Source organism: Cottoperca gobio, chromosome 6 (genome assembly GCF_900634415.1).
Source record: "Cottoperca gobio chromosome 6, fCotGob3.1, whole genome shotgun sequence".
In the NCBI taxonomy this organism is placed as follows: domain Eukaryota; kingdom Metazoa; phylum Chordata; class Actinopteri; order Perciformes; family Bovichtidae; genus Cottoperca; species Cottoperca gobio.
The window spans coordinates 11,363,452-11,381,463 of NC_041360.1; the positions used below are offsets into that span (position 1 = coordinate 11,363,452).

At 40.3% G+C, this 18,012-nt stretch overlaps 1 protein-coding gene across 3 annotated transcripts in view; it reads left to right on the forward strand.

The window, feature by feature from the left end:
- slc1a2b (solute carrier family 1 member 2b) overlaps nt 1-17,575 on the forward strand; it is a 32,209-nt gene extending 14,634 nt beyond the window's left edge. Inside the window, exons 1-11 of one of the 3 annotated variants that reach the window (XM_029434679.1) lie at nt 2,254-2,458; nt 5,614-5,753; nt 7,492-7,644; nt 7,941-8,191; nt 8,588-8,735; nt 9,294-9,420; nt 9,621-9,854; nt 9,944-10,138; nt 10,895-11,029; nt 11,183-11,368; nt 13,213-17,575. In XM_029434679.1, the coding sequence (XP_029290539.1) occupies nt 2,421-2,458; nt 5,614-5,753; nt 7,492-7,644; nt 7,941-8,191; nt 8,588-8,735; nt 9,294-9,420; nt 9,621-9,854; nt 9,944-10,138; nt 10,895-11,029; nt 11,183-11,368; nt 13,213-13,216 (1,611 nt within the window). In that variant the 5' untranslated portion in view covers nt 2,254-2,420 and the 3' untranslated portion in view covers nt 13,217-17,575. Of the gene's footprint in view, nt 1-2,253; nt 2,459-5,613; nt 5,754-7,491; nt 7,645-7,940; nt 8,192-8,587; nt 8,736-9,293; nt 9,421-9,620; nt 9,855-9,943; nt 10,139-10,894; nt 11,030-11,182; nt 11,451-13,212 lie in introns of those variants that run through there. The other 2 variants (XM_029434677.1, XM_029434678.1) reach the window with 2 other exon arrangements.
- Nucleotides 17,576-18,012: the final 437 nt, after the last annotated feature.

Here is an 18,012-nt window from a genome sequence, read left to right on the forward strand (position 1 = left end):
AACTTGTATTCTCATTTACATCTTCCTCTATGCTATTGCCTGGTTCCCAACAACCTGAATTAGATGAACCTGTCACTAATGCAAACTTGTTCATTATTATGTAAGCACATGTTGTGGATGGTAGCGTGGCATTGTATGGCAACACTGGTGACAGAAGCTGATTAATTATGCAACACGCTCTTTTTAGAAATCCTGGGAAGTTTTTAAAAGTATTCCTTACTTACTTGTTCATTAAATGAAATGTTCTTTGGTGAGGTAAAGATATATTATGTCCATCTGCTAATCTTTCAAGCTGTTTCCCATCTTTATACAGTGTGTGTGCAGGCTCTGTGTGTGTGTGTGTGTGTGTGTGTGTGTGTGTGTGTGTGTGTGTGTGTGTGTGTGTGTGTGTGTGTGTGTGTGTGCGCGTGTGTGTGTGTGGCTGAGAGCTTCCTCTTTCCACTTCATCCCCTTCTCCTTAAGCCGCAGAGTGTTGCTAGGACAACCACTCGTGGTCCTTGCAGCATCGCAGCGGTCCTCAATGCTAGCACTCAGGGAACCTCCTCGCACTGGGAAGGCAGCATAAAATTGGGATAATCGCCGTCGATTATGGGACACAATGGGCTGGCGCTTCTGAAAGATTCATTCATCCTGGAAAAAGACACTGTGGAGGGAGAAAGAGAAAGGGGCGCCTTGGTCCCTCCGCTGCTCTCCCACGGTGGGCACAGGCATGACATCAGTGGCCTGAAAGAACTGGCATTCTGGACATGCCCACTGCCCTCACCCCCTCGCTATACCCTTATACCCCCTCCCATTCGAACCCCCACCCTTCTTTTCTCACCCCTGCCAGTTTGGATGCAGCGCTTGGCCGGGCGAGTTGGGGCCACTGCCGCTGTTTGCGTGTGAAACAAAGCCCCTCAGAAGGAAGAGAGAGGAAGCAGCGAGCTTCACATGGTACCAGCCAAGAGCAGGGATGGCTGCCTCAGCCTTCCCCTCACAGGCCCCTCTTTTGGCTGAGAGATGCTGGTGTGACCCCAGTACCCCCTGCCCCTCTAGAGTCCCTCTTACTCCCCGTGTAACCCCTTCTTCTCTGTCCTACTCTCTCACTCTCATCCAGAAAATACTCCCTTTTCCCTGAGAGGGCCCTTTCAATGTGTATGACATGTCAGGGGATTTAGGATGAGTGATTTCTCATGACACAACCTTTGCCGACAGGGATGGGATTCCTCTGGCTTTTGTTGTGCAGTTGGTCATTTGTTTGAAGAGGAAATAGCTTTCCAACACATTTCCCTAATTAGAATAATGTGATACTGCTCAATACGATGTGAAGTCCCATGCTGCTGGGAGACTGGAGGGAAATCAGCGTGACACTATCCTCACATGAATCACGTTGGTCATTTGGGCTTTGGAGTTCAGCACTTTGAAGTTTTGTTAAATAGTGGGGATGCGTAAATCTATATGTTGGAGTGTGACCTGAATGTGTGGATCTCACTTTTGGCAGAACCTTTAAAGACAGATATGTTGTCCCTTTTTTATTGAGGTTATTGAGGTCATTATATATCTATCATATCTTTGAATCTAATGATTTGGGCCTTGTTGTGTGTGACGCAACCATTCATCTCTGATCTAAGTTTACCTTTATAATACAGTATACAGTATATGACCACTGCGGCTACATAACTACATAACTACAGAGAGCGGCAAACATTCACCTCTCATCTGCTGTCCATCAGGATGACCTCAGAGCTAACCAGCTGCAACATTAGAACATTAACCTTACCACTCTCATTCCTTTGTCGTTTATTCCCCTCTCAGCAAAAGGGCTACTACAAAGCACTACTGTCCGCATTGTGCCATTAGCAGGCGTCATCATCTCATCTCCCTCGCTATCCCATGTAGCTGGATGAGTCTGGGAGCGTGCTCTCTGGGGGGATTACAGTGCCTGGGGAATGGAGGGTCCCTGAGGGATTTGACTCTTAAGCTCAGATATTGACTCCTCCCTCCACTTCTTATTTTTTGTTATTTATTTATTTCTATGTTTGTTGGATGTGTGTGTGTGTGTGTGTGTGTGTGTGTGTGTGTGTGTGTGTGTGTGTGTGTGTGTGTGTGTGTGTGTGTGTGTGTGTGTGTGTGTGTGCCTTGGTGTGTAGCTGGTTGGTGGAGTTAGGGGGTGGAGGCTGAGGGGGGTTTGCAGACTTTAGGATGGGGCAATTCAAGTTGCTGTCGTCTGGGCTGTATTGACTCTCTCCTCTCTGGATGCTTTGGAAGAGCTGGTGGACAGCTGAGAGCTGCTAGCTGTCAGCAGAGCTCTGGTGTTTACCTGGGACCTTACCTGCTGACATCTGACAACAGCTTTGTATGGAGCTTTGGATGGAGTGCTGATTCACTCTTTAATACCAAAGGCTGGAGAATACCAAAGGCTGGAGATTTGATCCTGGTCAATGTATATAGCATTTACCTCAACTCCAGCAGATATGAAGTAAGTCCATGTATCCCATTTGAAGTTCTAGGCATAATTTTATTTTACTTTTCTCTTCATTGTCTTCTTTTTGATTCATTGGAAGCAATCTTATATTTTTGTAAAAGAGTAAACTATGAAATGCTGTTGTAAATTTAGTGAGCAAATCAGTAAATAGTCAGCTAAAGATATAAGGGAACATCTCTTTTAGCTGTAAAACAATAACTTTTTGAAACATTATAACATTCTTTAGTTTAGATAGTACATCACCTGGGTTGACACCAGGTGTTGTTTTATTAAGACCATCATTAATCCTTTGTGGCTTTACGATCCTGTAATGCAATTAATCTGAATAAGCCCTCGACCAAGATTAACCGGTTTATAAAATGATCCCATTAGAGACTGAAGAGAGTAAACTGTGTGGATCAGTGTGTGTGTGTATGTGTGTGTGTGTGTGTGTGTGTGTGTGTGTGTGTGTGTGTGTGTGTGTGTGTGTGTGTGTGTGTGTGTGTCTGTGTGTGTGTGTGTGTGTGCATCCTTTGAATTTTTAAGATTTTGTTTGACTTTTTGTCAAATCCATTTATGATCACATAAACTTATTTTGCAAGTAACTATTATCATCTTGTTTTTCATATGTTTTATACTCACAGTTTCTAAAAGAAGCAAGAAGCAGCTCAGATACATTTACCTCTATGGATGCAGAACATCTAAGCTTAATATCTTCGATTTATTCTAAAGCAATTCATTCTAAACTCATGGCATATAAGTCAAAGCTAAAATTATGTTCAGCAAGGAGATTTTTCCATCCAGTAAAATAATTCAGTAACAGCAAAACACCTACTAATGTGAAAAACTTTTTTCTGCTGCAGTTAATTACTTTTATTGATGTACAATTTCGTTTCCATCTATCATTGGGTCGCACAAACCCACTCTCTCATCTGTCCCTGACTTGGTGAGAAAAGCACTAATGAGAGGATCACGACAGAATAATATCCGACCTCGGTGATGTCCAACGTCTGCTTCCGCTCTCTCTTAGTGCTAAAAATAATGATAGAGAGAGAAAAGTGTGGAAATTCAATTAACAGCACTCATCACTCTTATGGAATGGGATTACATGGTAATGCCAATTTTTCACGGTTTTATTCCTGGGGTTTTACTAATTCATCCAGCTTTCATCTGAAGTATGGAATAATGGCGGCTACTGTTTGCCTGCTGTTTGCATGTTTTTTTCTGTATTTCACACTTAACTTTGAAATAAATAAGAGGAGACAGGACTGGTCCATCTGTGTGCCTGGAAGCTGACCAGGTGGTCTTCCTATAGCCAAGCTTACAAAGCAGCAATACACAAAGCTGGGGGAGGTGTGTGTAAATGTGTGAGAATGTGAGTGTGTGTGTTTGTGAGTGTGGAAAAATTAGAGACTACTTACACAACAACAGTAACGCCATAAGGAGTCTGTGGTTGTGAGGAAGTTTTCCAAACGCTGCCTATTGATTTGAGCTCCCTGTCTTGCCTTTAATCAAGTTTCAGCTTTGAAAAAAAAACTTGACAGCCGACATGATTAATATCTATGAAGTGTCCTGACTTCATAGTGGACTATGGGGGGAGGGTATGGAGACAAACAACATGCACTTCACCGTTGAGGCTTCCATTAGTGAGTTTTAGGCCATGAACCCCAGAGGTGAGGTGAAAGGTCAGAGCTCATTATTTCTTCTTTGCTTTTCTTTGTAATTCTTCACAGCAGTCATTTGCATGGGCTTATTGGAGATGAAAAGGAACACAGAGACATTTATTTTTTCCTCTTAGACAAAAAAGAGCAAGACAATTTGATTATTCCTGGGATTTGCTGAGGGGACGATCCATATAAAGCTCTGACAGAGTTATTGAACACCTGCCTAATTGGCATGTGACAGACACAGCTGGCTCTCTTCTCGCTCACAAACACATCCACACCTCGCCAGAACCGCACGAATCTTCTCTGTGCCGCCTGTAATGGGAAATCACTTTTCATTCAAATAATTAGGCTGCGTGACAGTCCCCTCTTCCTACCATTGCAATAGAGGTTTTGTGCGCTTCTAAATTTACTGTCACACAATCATAACTGAGAGAGAATGTATAAGTGGGAGTGTATGTCTTAACAGGCAATATGTTTGCTCCCTCTCTTTATAATATGTATCTATATATGTGTGGCTCTCTGGTTGTCTACACTGTGAACCATCTAATTCAGTAATGTATTGGAAAACATACACATGACATGATGCAGTATTTATAATTTGAATATCTCCATCATTTAACTTTGTTTGAAACTTGTCCAATCTGATGTTCTGTGTATGTCAATATAGTCCAGAAAGCAGTACTTTTTCAGAATCTTAAATTCATGCCATTTCTTTGTGCAGGATAAGAACCATCCTGGAAGTAGTTTTAATGTACACATGCCTGTAAATTCTTATAAAACCCCAGACGAGAATTATTTGATCAAAACCCAGAACTTCTTCACATAAATCTTTTAAATAAACTGACTGGAGATGCTACGTGTCTGAAGGATCGCCCCCGAAGGAATACCATTTTAGAAGCAGCAGCTTGTAGTCAGCTTCCAACTGTTGGATGCCATGGTAACCATGGACAGTGTTGGAGTGACAGCTTGGCAACACACTTGAATGCGTAACATGTTTAATCTTGCACTGTTTCCTATCAAATATATCAGACATATATCTTCAGAGATCTGGTTTCCAAATGATGGTTCTGTATTTTATTGTAGATTCTGCAATAATTAGTTATGACGAAAAAAGAATAGCCTGTCATATGTGGTGATATCCTGCTTTATCTATTTTATATCATATTAAACTGAATATATGTGGGATTTGGACTAACAAAGCAAGACATTTAAAAACATTACCTTAAACCTTTTCATTTTTCACTATTTTCAGTAATGTTATAGACCAAACTATTAATGGATTAATAAAATTTAAAAAATCAGCATATTAATTGATAATGAAGAAATTGTTAGTTGCAGCCCCAGTAGAGTCCACATAATGCCTTGTTCTTACTCACAGTGACAGACCATGACCACATTATACTGATTAAAAATACTGTATAGCCAATAGTGTGTTTTTGGAAGGTGTTCAGCTTGATGCATTTTGTAACTGACAGTCTCCCTTGTTCTTTCTCTCTGTCCCAGTGCCAACAGTATGCCTAAACAAGTTGAGGTGAGGATGCACGAGAGTCACCTGGAGCCCATTGAGGCCAGGCCTCAGTCCAAATGTGCCAAAATCTGCTCCAAGTTGTGCACGAACCTTCTGCTCACACTCACCATCCTCGGTAAGTCACCTCGTCCCCGTCATATGTGTGTTTCCTTCTTTCTTCCTCAAGGACTTTATAAAAAGCAGGGCATGCTGAAGACGCACCGACCACCACTGAGCTCAAGGTTTTGTCGGAGCTCGATTATGCAGCTTGCTCGTAATATGAGAAGGAGATGCCATCTGTGCTTGTTCAGTGTACCAGACAGTAAGATGACTGGGTGTCCTGACATTCCACAGCTCCGTGCCACCTGTTGCTATCAAACGCTCTCTGCAGCACTGGACATCCAAACAGCCTGTGGTGGTGCATGAAATATTGTGAATATAGCGGTGGCTAACTGCGCCACAGGGGGAGATTTAATGAAAAGAGGAAAGGGCACAAAAGTAGGGATGCAATTTCTTAGTATATACCTTGAATTAGATTTGTGTTAACAAGCACATATCATTTATAATGTGATGCGTCTGACAGCTATGTGGTTGCAATTGTATATATCATTTTCTAAGCATAGGCTGTGAACCTGTTAAAACTGTATAAATACGTATGAATCTTTCATTTAGCCATGTGTGTGCCTGTCTATCTGTATCCTGCTTGCATGCGTGGACGTGTGTTTGTGTGAGCATGTGTAATGTGTACATCTCACCCCACTTGGCCGGACTCTCACAAAGCAAGTGAGCCAGCATGATCATTGATCATCTGTCACTTGGCAGATACGAGCCTGAATGGGAACTTGCAAAATGGCCAAAGAGAAGGCACAGGACAGGAAATCAAGTGCCATCCAAAACCATTGGGTGTGCAGAATTCACAGGATGCTGCTAGACTGGAGGACAGAGGACAGCTTACAAAAAATGAATACATTTTTTTTTTTGATTCCAGTGTGTGTTATTAAACACTGTCTCGGTCTGTGTGATCTTTGGCAGTGGTGTGGTGGCAGAGGAAGTGCAGCCTAGGGGGGGGGGGGGGGGGGGGGAGTTTTGTGTGTGGCCTGAGATGGACAGACACACATGGCAACCACCGGACCTAATAGGCTGGGCTGCAGGGGGTGTTGGAGCAGATAGAGGTCATCTTTACTTTTGGGGACAGAAACACTGTGTGGCAGGAAAATAACTGTTAGTTGGAAGAGGCATATGTCAAGGGTCAATAGAGGATTTGTTGGGGAAGCGCTCAACCTTCTAGAGAGTGAATGGAGGCCAGAGGATAGCTAAGGTAACAAAGAACAAAGAACTGGATAGCAGAAATATCCAAGTGAGGATTCAGGTCAACTACCTCCTTCTCCCCCTTTTTGTTGAATCCTTGTATTAGTCTCTTTTACTTACCCTGATACAAAGTGAAAAAAATCCTCGAAAACATTTTGGGTTTGCAGAGATTACAGATGCTTCACCAGGGAATCTGACTTGCTGCCTCCTCCCTACTGCTTCAAAGAGATCTGATCTTAATCCTCCTTGAGCTTTACTCTTAGCAGGTTTCCGTTTTATCTCCTTAACCCACTGTCCTCTTTAAGCATGTAACAGACAGCCCCTTTTACACTTCCAAACAACTGAATTTATAGTATAGTAGTAAGTTATTGAGGCTAATCTAAAATCTAACATTTTCCAATTGGCACATAATACAGTCATTAGAAATGCCCTTAATTTGTTTTATTACAATGTAATATCTGATGTTCCCTTTCTTTGACAATATCTGACTTCATTCCCAATTATCTTCTAGTTTGTATTATACATGCTTGCAGTCTCACTCACTCACACCCTTCCTTGCACTTCAGGTGTGATCTTGGGAGCTGTATCAGGGTGTTTGCTTCGTGTCGCCTCCCCGATCCACCCAGATATTGTCATGGTGATCGCTTTTCCCGGAGACATCCTGATGAGGATGCTGAAGATGTTGATCCTGCCACTCATCATCTCCAGTTTAATCACAGGTGCAGTATAAATGATCAGTTATTACATATACACCTATTATCTCAAGAATATTGGATATGTTCAACATTTTACAGTTGATACTATGATGGAACAGCTCATGTGCAGTTGGGCAAACAATTGAAGTCTTCCTTTAAGGAAAACAAGTGCAATAAGTCATGCAAACCTAAGTCATGCAAGTCCAAAAATAGTCTTTTGGCATCCAGCCTTCATGGCCCGTACTTATTAAGTCAACATTTCCATTAAATAAGTCCAAATAATTACCAGGTAAACACGATCTTGCTTGTTTTGGCTGCAGGTCTGGCCGGTTTGGATGCCAAATCCAGCGGTCGCCTCGGCACCAGAGCTATGGTCTACTACATGTCCACCACTATTATAGCTGCTATTCTGGGAGTCATCCTGGTGTTAGTCATCCACCCTGGCAACCCGAAACTGAAGGAGAATCTGGGCCAGGGCGAGAAAAACGACGATGTGTCCAGCTTGGATGCCTTCTTTGATCTGATCAGGAACCTGTTCCCAGAGAACCTAGTGCAGGCTTGTTTCCAACAGGTAATGGAGGGTGACAATAACAAGATGATACACACGACTTAGTGCTGAAGTTTGACTGTCAGGTGCTAGATGCTTAGAAAGTTTGTCTGTGATATCTGAACCTCGCTGTTAGTTTTGGATGAGTGGGATCACTTAATATAGAATATAATTTCTAGGCCAATATTAAATAAGAGAGACTGCCAAGTGTATTTCTCTGGAAATAGGTGGGGTTGTACAGAAAGAGCTTCCTTGGACTGCCTTTATACTGGATAACCAAGGGTTTATTATCAGAGAAATCCAAATATGCATTGGAATGCAAAGACATACCATAGAAAAACAGATTTGCAAACACATCATATCTGAGTCCAGTGTTGGTAATCCAACTCATCACTTTTGTCTTTTCCTTCTTTATCTCAGATCCAGACCGTCACAAAGAAGGTAGAGGTGGTTATCGCGGAGGATATCAATGCCACCACCGTTGAAGGCCTAGTGGCTAACATGACCAAGGAGCCTCAGTTTCTCATAAAGAAGACCCTGCAGTTCAAAAGTGGCATGAATGTTCTGGGTATGTAAGCAACTGAAAACAACCACAGTATGTACAATTAACGTGACTGAGACTGACAGTCTAGAGACATGCTAGCGGCTCTGTGAGGCTAATGCTAACATGCTGATCTTTTGTAGGTACAATGTTTTGCATGTTCACCATCTTAATTTGGCATGTTAGCATGCTAACATTTGCCAATTAGCCCTAAACATGAAAGACTGCTGATGCTAATCAGCATGTTTTGCAGTTATTCAGTCATAATCCAATGTATACAACACATTGACATTTTCGATATATTTCGATATATTTCGATATATATATTTCAGCCTCAGCCAAATTTGTGGACCAACCAACTGATAATATCATCCCTCGGGCCATGCTGCTAGCATGGCAAAACATGAAAGCATTATTTACAGTATTGCATTTACATAATTTCATAGTAGTAAATATCTGGACGTAACTAATGTTTTTGGCTGTAAATGTAAAACTTCTTCTAATGATATCCCCTTCATGTAATAGTCAACTCACTTGTCCACACTGGTATTCAAAGTTTGAAACATTTATGATTTTCTGTCACAGGTATGATTGGTTTCTTTATTGCATTTGGCATCTGCATGGGCAAGATGGGAGAGAGGGCCAGGCTCATGCTTGAATTCTTCAACATCCTCAATGAGATTGTGATGAAACTTGTCATCTGTATCATGTGGTTAGTATCACTTAAAAATCTCATTGAAACTCATTTTGAAACTCAACTATTTTGAGTCAGAAATAACTGATAGTGCCAAGTTATTTCTCAAGCCATTACAGCATTAAAAACAATGTAATGCTGTGGGAAACAGAATTTGTGTCCTGATAAATTTGTTGTCTGAATTTAAAGTATCAACTAAAGCTTTTTTGTTTCGCCAGGTACTCTCCCTTTGGTATTGCCTGTCTCATCTGTGGTAAGATCATCTCCATTAAGGACCTGGAGGTGGTGGGAAGGCAGCTGGGAATGTACATGGTTACTGTGATTGTTGGCCTCATCATCCACGGAGCAATCTTCCTGCCTAGTATCTACTTTGTTATTGTCAGGAAAAACCCCTTCACCTTCTTCCTGGGCATCTTCCAGGCCTGGATCACTGCCCTGGGGACAGCCTCCAGGTCAGCATCAAAATGAATTGATAGTTGTTTGTTGATATGTATACAGTTGACACACAGTATAACCTACCTTCTTTTGTTTGGCCATCCAGTGCCGGTACACTGCCTGTCACCTTCCGTTGTCTGGAGGAGAACTTAGGTATTGACAAAAGAGTCACACGTTTTGTGCTCCCAGTCGGTGCCACCATCAACATGGATGGAACTGCTCTGTATGAGGCAGTTGCAGCAATCTTCATTGCCCAAATGAACGACATCCACCTTGACCCTGGTCAGATTATCACCGTCAGGTCAGGAGACACTCATGATACTTTATCCTTGTACTTCAAACATAACACATTGTATTTATTTATGTCATTTGCACTGTTAAAAGTCAATGTGTGCAATGTCAATATCCTTGAAACCTTCCATTATATTTCAGCAATCTCTGTTCAAGAAAATATATTGTTAGTCATAACAGTAAGACTAGTCATTCCTATTATTTTAAGGGTGTTTCAATGGAGCCCTGGGGTGCGGTTTAGCAAACACAGTTAGCTTTTAAAAAATGAGGACAAACACAGCAGCTGAGTAGAGGCGTTTAACAGTGAACAGAAAAGCCTCTGTGGCTTAAAGCAGCAACTTCAGAGAATATATTTACAGTGGAAAAAATAAACCACCAGGATGACAAACACCAACCAAGTATCTGTAACTATCTCACCCAAATGCTCTTCTGTTAATAGAGAGAGTCAAGGATGGACAACCTTCACCTTGACATTTATAAGGCAAATCAATCCACGAAACCCTCAAATTAAACATGCCATCTGTCACATTTGAACCTCTCTTCATGTGCGATGGAGGACCCACTTTGACGCTCTTCAGCCACTGCTCTTTATACAAGTACGATAGATAATGAATATCTTCATCTGTAGCTGTGTAGCGCAGCAATTTCACGTCTGTTGGCATCTGAGGAGTTATGTCAGGGCGTGGGGTCGGTTGTGGAGGATGTGCTTAGGAGAAATAGGTTTGGATAATGTGGTTCAGTGCTGCTTTGCTGTATCTTCATCCAGTCTGACAGCCACCCTGGCCAGTGTTGGAGCGGCCAGTATTCCCAGTGCTGGCCTGGTGACTATGCTCTTGATCCTGACCGCTGTTGGCCTGCCAACTGAAGACATCAGTCTGCTGGTTGCTGTTGACTGGCTGCTGTGAGTTTTACAAGACAAATGCATATGTTGTGGTTTTATATTGATTCTTCTCTTAGTTTTTAGTTTTGCATGCATCTTGATATCCCTCTTAGTATATTCCTCATTTGATAAAGTGTCAAAACCATGTTTTTATCCTGGTTTCTCTCTTCTCAGGGATCGATTCAGGACCTCAGTCAACGTGGTTGGTGACTCCTACGGTGCCGGCATCGTGTACCACATGTCCAAGGCTGAGCTTGAGGAGCTGGACGCGCACACGGCAAAGTCCGATGACATCGAAATGACGAAGACCCAGTCTTATTACGATGACATGAAGAACCACCACGAAAACAATTCCAACCAGTGCGTCTTAACCGCTACCGCTACCTCTAGTACAACCGCTACCACCACTGCTAACAATTCTGTCATAGTAGATGAATGCAAGGTACAATTAATGCTTACAGACATAGAGACTTGTATATAACCCTCTCTGCTGTTGCACGCTCACCCTGCACATTTTCTTGACTCTTATTTGTTTTTATTCATTGCTTCTCTGTACATAATAATAGAAACACTCACTGTTATTTTAAGACAGAACCGAAGCATGAGAACAACAGATGCATGTGAACGTATGTATTTCATTCTTCTGGAATAGCAGCTTTTGTGTTAAATGAACATCCAGAAATTACAAGCGCTCTTGCCAAAAGGTTTCCAAAACTACACAAACTAAAGAATTATGCAGTGCATGCAAATGAGGGACAAATCGGCTCTATAGTTAGACTAATTGTATGACTCTAACCTGTTGGGGATTGGCTCTAATTTAAAAAGGCAGAGCCAGATAATCCCCATCATGACCCTGAGGAATTATTTAGCATCCCTCCTATCTATCAAAAATTCACATGACATCCCCTTCTCCAAAACAAAATGTCTCGATAGAATAATGTCTTCCCTTTTGTTCAGTTTACTGTCCGGTGCGTTACATTCTGCTTTATCTTCAAATCATTCAAATGTAGGTGATTTAAATTTTATTAAAAGGTTTATTCCCAAAGCTTCACCCAATCCTGTATAATTTTGAAGAAGAGGAAAAGTGTTAGAGCTAATTAGCAGCTCATATATTCCCTACATATACACGTCTACCACGCTGTCAGTGAGTCATTCCCAGCGTTTGCATTTTAACACCAGCTATTTCTGCACATTGAGAGAACTGTGTTGTGAAATCGAAAGCTGTGAAGTAGCTCCCATAATGTAAAACAAAATGCACTTTGAATACCGTCTTTTAATGTATTCCAGGCTTTTAGAATAATATATGGGAGTTCAGAGTGCTTGTTCCCTGACACATACATCCAGGTGGAAAAGGTCTACTGATGAGCCTATTCATTTATTAAAGGACGAAAGGTGTTGCCTGGCAACGCTGGCAACCTACCACACAAGTAGTCTGTCCATCGGAAAAAAGTTAGATCCTCCTTTCTGAGTCTCTTTTTATTAACGGACATTTAAAAACAAATGCTTGCTATTTCAAATATTTGTCTGTTTTGCCTGTAAATAGTATGACTACTTTCTAACCCTTTTTTTAAACTGTAGAGAGTTTGCACAATAGGCTAAAAATCTAACAATGCATTCATTCTGTAGTGTTTGTACCTTGTTTTCAATGTATTTTGTCTATTTTGCATTCATTGTTATATTATTTATTATTTTTCATAAATGTGTGCTGTGTTCCCAGGTCAGTAAAAAGAAACTCCACGCTTAGGACTACCATAAGCATGATCATCAGTGGTCGTACTGGAGTTCCAGTATTCTTTTTTATTCTTTTTTGTATGTTGCATAATAGCTATGATACCTAAGAGGCAGTGTTTTAATTGCCAAAGTACCATCGCTACAGCAGCCAAAATTACCAAAAAGAATTTGTTAAATGGTATGCTGGCTTCACAGTTATACAATGTTTACATCTTTGTGAGTTATCTAAAAGTTACCTCAACGTATGACATTTAAAACCAGAACAAAGCAAAATTGATTGGTAAAGTTGCTTTTTTTGATGTCATAGCAAGCAATAAATCATAGTCAAACATGCTTTATAAGCTTTGTAACTTAAATGGGAGCACTGAATCAATTATTAGTTCTTTTTGATCCAAAGTTTTATAAGAAATGAACTGTGATTTGTGTCTGTGCCTTGGATCTACTGTTTAGATGTCCCTGCTAACTGCTTACAGGTAACCTCAGCCACTAACGGCTCTGCTGCGGAGTGCACGCTTGTTGAGGAGGGACCATGGAAACATGAATAATGGCAGCACAGAGATCCCCTGCTCCTGGGCTCCACAAGCTTTCCTATCTGGTGATAAAAAAGAGTGAATGAAAAAAAAGTCACACGAACAGAACTACTAATTGTTTTTTTATGTAGTTTAGTTTTCTTTTTTTTTATTAGTCCCTTTAAAAGGTTTTTGTAACTGTCTATCTGACTGATATATAATACTAATTCACTTAACCGTGAAATGATAACAAAGGTATACTTAGAGCACAATTATGTCCGTATAGCAGATACTTGCACAACATACTTCAAGGCTTGGGGAGGGAAGTAAGGGAAAAGGTAGATAAGCTATTCTTAGCAATACAACTCGGTTCTACATTTATGAGAGGAGTTATTAAGATAAGAGAAGAAGTGGCTGTGTAACATGGGATGTACTGAGATCATCTTCCAAGTATCATAAAGGTGATTCATTATTCTAATGCCAGAGGATTAGTGGGAGTTAGCATTAATCATGACAACCAACTGTTTGTACTGAACTTCCTTGCTTTACATCCCTGTCAGTACCATCAACATGTGTGCATAAGGTTGCTGCTTTTCCTCGTCTCATATCTAAAAACAACACTTTTGATTCTTAAACTGTCAGAGACCTTAAAGTGCATCTGACTGCATCTGCCCAATGTTACCCTCTATCCCTGAGGTCCAGCAAACTGATGAAAGGGTAGGAGGCAGGGAGAACAGTAATGAGCAGGTAAACCACACTAAGCCTCATAATCTACAAGCACAATACAAGTCACAGTGGAATTGCAAAGCACAAATTATACCATGGACGCCGTTTTTATCCCCTTTTTGTTTTCCTTTTGTTTTGTCTAAAAGGGATGTTTTTTTTCTTTTTGTCACCTGTTGAGTGAGATATACAACTTATTTGTGTGTGTGATAGAGAGAGAGAGAGAGAGAGAGAGAGAGAGAGAGGGAGAGGGAGAGAGAGAGAGAGATAGCGAGAGAGAGATAGAGAGAGAGAGAGCGAGAGAGCAAGAGAGCTGGGGTTAAGAACATGACCAAGTCAACTATAGGGACCAAACAGGCAGAAAATCAATCAACTCACAGAAGCCTTTGATCTGCCTCCATGACGTCACTCACGACACATTTTCCGAAGCATTGATGTCCATTTATAACTGGCCAGCACAGCAGCGGATATTACCACATTTTCTGACAAAGCTTCAAAGCTGAAAAAAAATCACTGCCCTAAATATGAAACTTTTTACTTTGCCTTCCTCCAAAAGAAATGACTTTGTGATGCCAATGAAATTAAAAGAACATTAGCGCCAAAATGATTATTGTCAAAACAAACAATAATTGACATATCTGAATAATTTATAGCACAAAAAAAGAGATTATATAGAGCACAAACAGCACAAATAAAGCCAATGAGGACAATTTTGAGTCGGTGGCATAATCAAAGTCAAGCACGTTATCTTTCATGTCGATGCTGATCATATTCCAAGTTTTAATTTTAGCTTTTAAATACACAATAAGGGACAGCAGAAGACACTCAGGCTTGTATGTGTACTCTTTTACAGGAAAACAATTGGTTTTATTCCTAAAATGTTTACTTGCTCACTGTAGAGCTTTAAAAAAAGAAATGGCCTCTTAACAGCACAAGTGTTGAAAGCATGGTGACAGTTTACTGCAAAGGTCTTTGTTGAAAGACAGTCATTTTATAATATGATAGTATTCTGGGAAGAGATGTTCTGTAGCACATACAGGAAGCACACACATATATACACACAAACACATATTTCAGACAACATTCCAGTAGTTGAATGATCCTCAACCTGAGTACTCTCTGAAAGCACAGACACGGTTACTACTGACAGAGTACACAAGGTGAACCACCACCACCTTAGTGCAGCAGCGCTCAGCTGTCAGATGGATTCTTGGCTTGCACAAACAGAGACAGATCATTGATATAACACTCTTCTGGGTAGCTTGCCAGCCTCTTGTTTAGCCAGATCTAAAAAGGTAAACAACAATATATTTTAGCCACCAGAGCTCAAGACTGTTTCTACAAACCCTAGATGCTGCAGCTGTGTGTCCATATAGGTGCAAAGACATTTTTAGGAAACTCTGAACAGAACAATGGACACTTCACATGCATTATGCCACAATGTTGCCAACTATCAGGTAATAAGAATCCTCTCATAAAACAAAATGGTTTAAAAACTGCAAACTGCAAACACAGAATTAAAGCTAGACTAATGGCTGTTTGTTAAGCCTGTGTGCGAGAGAGGTGAGACTTCTGTGACGTGTCTGTGGATTTGTTTGTTTTTTATCAGTATTGTGTCCTTCTCTCCTGTCTTGTTTCTTTTAATTTGTGCTTAATGACAACCTTGCCTTGAAGACAACAAATGCCAATTAAAGTAACAGTACTTAACAAAAACACTTATCGCAGCACTCTGTCTTTTAGTTCCTGAAACACACTTTTTTTTTAAAGCTCGGCCAACAGAAGTGTGCTTTGATACAACAAAGATTGCGCTTTGTGTTTTGCCTTACACACTGCACAGACTGATGCACACCATACACACAAAAACATGCATGCACAGACAATTTTTTAAATGCACACATATAAGCACACGCACAAACACTCTCAAACCTCGAAGGTCACTATATTCATAATTGTATTTGGCGAGCTGCAGAGCACAGCACTGACACCCTAACAGTCCCTTTGAGCCTGATCTTTTGACCTTGTGATCTTCAGGAAAAGAAAAAGAAAAATCTCTCCAGTAAGGAGACAATGTAACCATAGTGTCATTGATGGGGATTGAGTGTTGGACCACTATTATGTTCAACCTAACGGTATTAGAAGCATGAATAAAATAAAAATGATGATTATTTTTTTGCACCACTATCTTAAAAGCATGATATTTTGAAGTGCCTCCTTGCACTTTGTGTATATATTGTAGGTAACAGATGTTTTTTGTTTTTTTCCTATTGTTTCCTTTTGGGGGGCATTGAAATGGTAAATAGGAATATAGGTTCATTGCTGTGACATTTTTTATGTAATCCTCTAGAAAAATATATATCATCTATGTCCTGAGTAAAATTAGATTAGACAAAATGTATAGAGAGGAAATTGTGTAATAAATTGCTTGTTTTTTTTATTCTCTAATAGTACTTAATACTTACCTGTCACACACCAATATATAAATATCTTTTCTTTTTTAATCTAATGTAAGCGTTTTGAATGTTTGTTCCATGAAGATATAAGCAGTGTGCATTCATTTTCATTGTACATAAATAAATATATAATTGTTCTGTTCAGTGGCGATGCAGAATTTATCGGAAATTACAGTGAACCTGACGCAAACACTGTTTGCATGACTAAGAAAAAGAAATAGAGAGAGAGAAAGAGAGCGAGCGAGGGGACGTTTTTGGTTTGGAAAAAAGGGGGCCCCAACATGAGATATATTTTGGTGGGAATTACTATGATAAAGGTTGCTGAAAAGAGAGACAAACAAAGAAAAAGGTCAAATTTGCCCTCTATGTAGGATAGAGTGAGGAATCAAACACTTAGTAGTTGATTAGAGCGAAAGAAAAACATTAGATGCATTCAGATGCCTGTTACAGTTTAGAGCAACATTCCTCAGGTGACTCATCTGAACCATTTTGTCTTTTCAACGAAGGATACTGGCTTTAGTCTCAGGCATCTTTGTTTACCTGGTGCATGTGCATTTAAATCAGCAAGACATGGATATCTAGACATTTTGGATTCTGTTACCCTGTCTACATGCCACATCTTCACATATTTGACCTCTGACATAACATCATGGAGGTTTTTTAGAAATCCCACTCGGTAAACTGCCTTTACTCCACTTGCCTTTTTGTTCCTTTCTACACAGAAACTTTATGCACGCACAAACACCAGGAACTCGCTGAGCTAAATGGTACAGATGAAATGGAAATTAATTGACACAGTATTTTAAACAAAGAGCCAGTATATCTTCGAGCTTGTCCTTTTCTACTGCAATGTGTCTTTTTGAAGAAACTCCCAAGCAGAGCTGATAACCTGTCTCACTCCTGCCTACAACGTGCTTTCCTGATCTTACTTTTCTAGGCCTGCCCTCTTTGTAAAGCTGTTGTAATTTTGATGTAAAGGCAGAGCGTATGTGTGGGGGAGATACACTACTGAGAAAAAAAAGGACAAAAAAATACATGAATTCTTTACTCGGTCTATGGTATACATAAACAAATCTGTTTCTACATATCAATAAGTGTTGTACCTTTGGTGTACATATACAAATATAACTAATAAATGTTGATTCATAACTAAATACTGGCTTTTTGACTGTGTGATTTTTACATATTGTCACACACACACACACACACACACACACACACACACACACACACACACACACACACACACACACACACACACACACAAATACATATTTAAGGTCTCTTTCATTTGTTCGGTTAATGTTATTATGACTCCCAGACAGTCAGGACAATGTCGTTTTCACTGATGTATTATTCTAATTTCATTTCTGAATGCAGAGCATTCAACGATGCATATTGGAACACTGGCACATGTCATTTATAATCATTTTGATTACTGAGGTAGGGGCTGAACAGATTGAAATTGACAATAAACTGCTTATTGGCTATTTCTAAGCAACTCCAGTCAGCCTTGTCATTTATGCCAAACCACTGAAGAAATGAATAATTATTAACAATTTTAGAGATGATGCACATGCCAAAAAAAGAT